The sequence below is a fragment of the Cyprinus carpio genome, unplaced genomic scaffold, assembly GCF_018340385.1.
Source record: "Cyprinus carpio isolate SPL01 unplaced genomic scaffold, ASM1834038v1 S000006643, whole genome shotgun sequence".
NCBI lineage: Eukaryota > Metazoa > Chordata > Actinopteri > Cypriniformes > Cyprinidae > Cyprinus > Cyprinus carpio.
The window spans coordinates 1,297,193-1,304,062 of NW_024879270.1; the positions used below are offsets into that span (position 1 = coordinate 1,297,193).

A 6,870-nucleotide genomic window follows, 5' to 3' on the forward strand; every position below is an offset into this window, starting at 1 on the left:
GTTTGTTAGGAGGACAATATTTGTCTGAGATACAACTATTTGAAAATCTGGAATCTGAGGGAGCAAAAAAAATCAAAATATGGAGAAAATCATCTTTAAAGTTGTTCAAATGAAGTTCTTAGCAATGCATATTACTAATCAAAAATTAAGTTTTGATATATTTAAGGTAGAAAACTTTCAAAATATCTTCATGGAACATGATCTTAAAAATGTATAATAATGACCCATACAATGAAATAAAAACTAATAATACAAATATACCTGTGCTACTTATGACTACTTCTACAAATAAACCACACATACTTATTACTACATAAAATCATTCATTAACACAAACCTCATGCAACATGAATGTGTTTGTGTCTCAGGGAGGAGATGATTAGTCTGTCGCGACAGGTGTCCATGAGGAGACTCAACTCCATCAACGGGGATCTCAGGACAGCGGTACGACATCCCAATTAATATTCATGATTAAATACAGCTTATACAAAAACAACACTAGGGCTTTTTCTCTGGTAGATTTTATAAGTTTGTGAACAAAATCTTTATGGCAGGTGTGCTGAAATGAATTCTGAACGTTATTTGAGCTGTAAAATGTCTATTAGGGCTTTTTTTCTGGAAGATTTTATATTAATGTCTCACTTCTGCAATTCCTGCGATTCACCACAATTAATGAAGGGAATAAGAAATTATAATCTGCATAAAAAGCATTTTTGAATTGCATTTTTGGAAAATATTCTTAACTGAATAATAATGTCACAATGCAAAAAAAAAGAAAAAAGAATTAAGATTTTTTTTTATTATATATAATAAAAAATAAAAATATCTTATATTTAAATTGCTCATATTTTCATTATAATAATGCAAAAACAAAACAAAACAAATCAAGTATTTATATTTGTGTTTATTTTCTTGCCTTTAATTTATGCTCATTTAATTTAAATAAATATATTGTATGACAGTTTATTTTTGATGAGAATCATCTTTGGGAGTAATAAATAACAAAAAAAGCTCAATGAATAATGTTATAATGCAAAAAAAAAAAAAAAAAAAAAAAAGAATAGACACTATTGCATGCACTATTGATTTTTCATTTAAATATACTGTAAAATGTGTGATATTTTAAATGCTGTCCACCTGCCTGTTCTAGTTTCATTGTAAATGTTACTGTAAACATGTTTTATGTTGTTACAAACTGAAGCACGAATCTAAATTGAGTTGTAGTTTACTTGATAGTAATGTGATGCATCATAACTCCTCTTCTTTGGTGTGGTTTGCAGCCGGAGGATAGTTCACTGATACAGATGGACAGTGGGATGAAGGGCAGTGTTTTTTCAGTGGAGGTGAGTTTATTTCACACCAGCTCATGTGTGCGTGTGCGTGAGTGAGTGTGTGTGTATGTTTGTGTGTTTGTGTGTGTGTGTGTGTGTGTGAGAGAGAGAGAGAGTGTGTGTGTGTGTGTGTGTGTGTGTGTGTGTGTGTGTTGTGTGTGTGTTGTGTGTGTGTGTGTGTGTGTGTGTGTGTGTGTGTGTGTGTGAGAGAGAGAGAGAGTGTGCATGTGTGTGTAAGAGACTGTGTGTGTGTGTGTGTGTGTGTGTGAGAGAGAGAAAGAGTGTGCATGTGTGTGTGAGAGACTGTGTGTGTGTGCGCGTGTTTTTGTGACATATCAGGACACAACTCTGTATAATGTCATGGGTATGTCACAGGTTTTTACAGCCGGGGGTGACTTATGAGGACATAACCCATGTCCCCATTTTTCAAAACACTGATAAACCAGAATGGTTTTTTTTTTTTTGAGAAAGTAAAAATGCACAAAAGTTTCCTGTAAGGGGTAGGGTTAGGTGTAAGTATAAAAACCAATAGAATATACAGTTTGTACAGTATAAAAACCAAATACAAACTTGTGTGTGTGTGTGTGTGTGTGTAGAGAGAGTGTGAGAGTGTGCTTGCGTGCATGTGTGTGAGTTTGTGTGTGTGTGAGAGTGAGAGAGTGTGTGTGTGTGTGTTTGTGTATGAAAGAGTGAGTAATAAACATCTGCATTGTGTGCGTGTGTGTGTGTGATATAATATCACCAGAATAAACATCTGCATCTCTCTGTAGGATCGTTCGACGCTGAGCGATGTGAAAGGCAGATATGGAGACGGAGAGTATGACAGTCTGGGACGTCCCGCCATACACACGGCGTACCGGCCGGAGCGGTCCAGCAAAATCATAAGAGAGATGGAGGAGGAGAGAAATGAGCGCAGACGGAGAGTCGAGTACTATGTCAAGTCCAGCAACATATCACTGGTGAGTGTGTGTGTGTGTGAACATCAACATCAACCCATTCACCACCACAAGTTGGCCACATACACACTGCAGCTAAATTCGGTTGTCAGTTCACCTTTTACTTAGGGATGGGCGATATGGGCCTAAAACATATCATGATAATTTTCTGGACACACAAGTAAACACAATTAAACACTCCTCAACACAACACAATGAAACATAACAACACAGAAAAGACAATAAAACACAATATATAATAAAGAGAATAATATACAAATATATGTATATGCAACAATATATGCTTTATCTGTGTTCTTCAAGCAATCCTTCTTGGGTATTTTTATAAGGATGCGGTTGTCACTCCCGTATTTAAACACACATCAGAAATGTGTCTTCGTCTGTATGTGCGATGGTAGAAAATAGTGACTTAATAGTGTCTTAATCTTAGCACATTTTGACACGGGCTAAGACCAAACAACACGCCTAAAATCGCTTGTAAATATGATATAAACTATCAGCGGTAGTTTAGTTCAAATCAACCGACAAAAAGAGTCTTGAGCCAAAAAATGGCTGATACCAAAAAATGAAAATTCTGTTATTAAATACTCACCCTCAACCGTAACAGAATCAATTAAATATCACAGCCAATCAGAGGTGTGTGTGGGCGGAGCCTCTCTGGAAGTTCACTGCACTCGCAACTAAATGGATAAGTTTATAATCTAATTCATAAATAAACCTTTTTAGCATAATTGAATGTATATACTGAGTGGCTCATACCATCTTTGTTATGGGATACACTTATTGGTTCACAGCAAGTTCACAGTTTTAACGTAAAAGTTTGCTTTAATTTATTTTCAAGAACTGAGGTAAACTGTTGTTGCTTTCAGTTTGGCTATAAATGATATTCAAACTCACATTAGACACGTTTATCTTTGACTAAAGCACATAATCACCTGAGATTGATCTCCTGTCATATAGTTTGTATGTTGTTCCATCATGTCATGCCGTGCTATTTCTAGTATTGCATCCTTCTCATCTGCATTTAATCAGTTTTGACTCTTCAGTCTGAGTTTAATCTTTTTGTTGGCTAATTTTATCTGTAAAAGAAAACCTGCTTAATGAATATGCACACCTGAATATAAGGCGTTTTTCACTTCCATCCTTCATGGACAATTATATTTCATTTATAAATTACTTAAGTAATTACTTAAGTTACTTAAGCTTATTATTATTATTCGTAGACAGCATGCTAGTAACTTGCTAATCATGCTATCAGCATTTTAGTAACAAGCTTCTAGCCTGATTAGTATGTTACTAGCATATTGCTAGCATGATTAGCAAGTTACTAGCATGTCGTTAACATGCTTCTAGCATGATTACCATGTTACTAGCATATTGCTAGCATGATTAGCAAGTTACTAGCATGCCGTTAACATGCTTCTAGCATGTTAATGGCATGCTAGTAACTTGCTAATCATGCTAGGAACATGCTAGGTACTTGTTAATCATGCTAACAACATGCTAGTAACATGCTAATCATGCTAGGAAAATGGTACCGACATGCTAGTTACTTGCTTATAATGCTAGAAACATGCTAGTAGCATGTTAAACACAAGTAACATGCTAAGCAGGCTAGAAACATGCTAGTGACATGCTAGTTACTTGCTAATAATGCTAGAAACATGCTAGTAGCATGTTAAACACAAGTAACATGGTAAACAGGCTAGAAACATGCTAGTGACATGCTAGTAACTTTTTAATCATATAGCGACATGCTAGTCACTTGTTAGTCATGGTAGCAACATGCTAGTTACTTGTTAATCAGGCTATCAACATGCTAGTAGCATGTTAATCATGCTATCAACATTTTAGTAACATGCTTCTAGCCTGATTAGCATGTTGCTAGCATAATTAACAAGTTACTAACATGCCATAAACATGTAACTAGCACGTTTAGCATGTTAATGACATGCTAGTAACTTGCTAATAATGCTAGCAACATGCTAGGTACTTGTTAATCATGCTAACAACATGTTAGTAACATGCTAATCATGCTAGGAAAATGCTAGCGACATGCTAGTAACTTACTAATAATGCTAGAAACATGCTAGTAGCATGCTAAACATGCAAGTAACATGCTAAACAGGCCAGAAACACGCTAGCGACATGGTAGTAAAATGTTAATCAGGCTAGGAACATGCTAGTGACATGCTAGTAACTTTTTAATCATGTAGCGACATGCTAGTCACTTGTTAATCATGCTAGCAAAATGCTAGTTACTTGTTAATCATGCTAGCAAAATGCTAGTTACTTGTTAATCATGCTAGCAAAATGCTAATTACTTGTTAATCATGCTATTAATATGCTAGTAGCATGCTATTGTTAATCATGCTAGCAACATGCTAATCAGGCTAAAAACATGCTTGTGACATGCTAGTAACTTTTTATTCATGCTAGCAACTTGCATAATAACTGTACATCTTTATGCTTCTTGTTTTGAGATCAGCAGTGAATAAACCGCGACTGTTTTATATGATCATACAGCCGAGGTGAAGAACAGCTATCCTTTAATGATGTTGTTTCTCTTGCAGGATTCAGGGCTTCACCAGGACCAGAGTCCTCCTCCTCCGTCCGTGAGCTCGGGTCCGACTGCAGATGCGATCGGTGACGGGTGGAAGCGTGGCTCTCGCCGAGAGATTCACCGAGCGGAGCGTGAGAAAGACATACAGCGAGAGCGAGTTCCTGAAGGAGAAGAAGAAAGCTGTGCGGTGAACTCCTATCACCTGTCCGAGGCCACTACCAACTACTTCCAGTGCAGCAACGGCGGACTGACGCCGAAACCAAACTCCAACGCCATCATTATACACTCACGAGGACAGGTCATATGATCGTCAGTGCGTGCATTATAGTTCATCATCTGTAAGGCTGTAAACATTACAAACTCTTAAAGGGACAGTTCACACAAAAACAATCACTTACTCAAACTCATGTCAGTTAAACCTGCGTGACTTTGTTTTGTAAAGCATCCATGCTCAAAACAGTCATGCATACTCTTCTGCAGTCATCTGTGTGAATAATACGGGTTGGGTATCATTTGAATTTTATCAATTCTAGAGTGGTTAAAAAAAATGAAGTCAAACATTTATATATCAAATATATGTGTCCCTGGAGCACAAAAGCATTCTTAAGTCTCTGGGGTATATTTGTAGCAATAGCCAAAAATACATTGTATGGGTCAAAATTATTGATTTTTATTTTATGCCAAAAATCATTAGGATATGAAATAAAGATCTTTTTGTTAACATTCGCTAACATGAACTAACAATGAATAATATACATATATTTTTAAAGCATTTAGTAATCTTTATTAATGTTCATTAATAAAAATATGATTTCTCAGTGTTATTGTTAATTAAAAGCCATAAAAATAAAATAAACTTAAAGTAATGATAAATAAAAAAACTATATATATATATGTATGTATGTATGTATGTATGTACTAAGTAATAAAATAACTAAAACTAAAATAAAATGTATAAAAACTATATAGATATTTAAAAAAACATACAAAAATGGCAAAACACATAAAATTACTAAAACCATAAAAAATTAATTTCTTGAAGAAAAAATAAATTCACTGATTTTTTTTAAAAATTGTAACTTATTTTAATTCAGCTGCCAATTAAATATTTTTTAGTTTAAATTGAAGTACTATAAGAACTGAAACTGAAATAAAAATATATTTTTTTAAAAATGAATGAAAAATCAATAATGAAATCACAAATGACTAAAACTTTAACTAAAATGAAAACAAAATATGAAAATAAAATCTCATTCAAAATAATAACTCAAAAATAATATCTCAGTGATACTAAAATAATACTGGTTCATGTTATTCAAGTATATTAACTAATTTTTAGAACCTTTGATTTTAAAAAAGTATTAGTAAATGTTGAAATTGACATTAAGATCAATAAGTATTGTTCATTATTAGTTACTAATGTTAACGAATAAGAAAGTGTCAGCGAGTTTGATCAGCGAGTCTGCTTTCATTATATAGACAAGACTTTTTGTGTGTTTTTAATGGCCAAATGAAACTCATAAGAGTTTGAAATGACATGAAGGTTGAGTAAATGAGATAATTTGAGTATTTTTTGTTTGAACTGTTCCTTATTAAAGCAGACGATCAGCACACAAACTCTGGTCAATAAGCGGATGTGATGATGAAACGAGGAATCTCTCAGGAGTGACTCTCTATCACTGGATCTCTGGAGACACATCAGAGAGATCCAGAGACAGTCGAGGAGCCGTACAGTATGATGGACTCAAATACAGATGTTTATACATGTTTCTACTGAACCAAGTTTTGCTGATCTGATTTGTTCCTGGTTTAGACTCTGTCTACCTCTGCAGAACTCACAGTGCCATAAACCGGTTGATTCCATATTAATCTGTCATAATACTAAATATTCTCCTCCAAGAGATGTTTATATTTACAGTATACTTACACTATCAGTGAATGGTTTAGAATAAATAAGATTTTGCATATTTTTGAAAGAAGTCTGCATTTATTTGATCCAAAAACACTGTTAAAATGTGAA

The 6,870-nt window shown here is 34.3% G+C and overlaps 1 protein-coding gene across 1 annotated transcript in view; it reads left to right on the forward strand.

The window, feature by feature from the left end:
• LOC109063444 (nectin-4-like) overlaps positions 1-5,476 on the forward strand; it is a 19,264-nt gene extending 13,788 nt beyond the window's left edge. Inside the window, exons 7-10 of the mRNA XM_042755128.1 lie at positions 369-444; positions 1,281-1,343; positions 2,102-2,290; positions 4,861-5,476. Coding sequence (XP_042611062.1) covers positions 369-444; positions 1,281-1,343; positions 2,102-2,290; positions 4,861-5,157 — 625 coding nt within the window. The 3' untranslated portion in view covers positions 5,158-5,476. The remainder of the gene's footprint in view (positions 1-368; positions 445-1,280; positions 1,344-2,101; positions 2,291-4,860) is intronic.
• Positions 5,477-6,870: the final 1,394 nt, after the last annotated feature.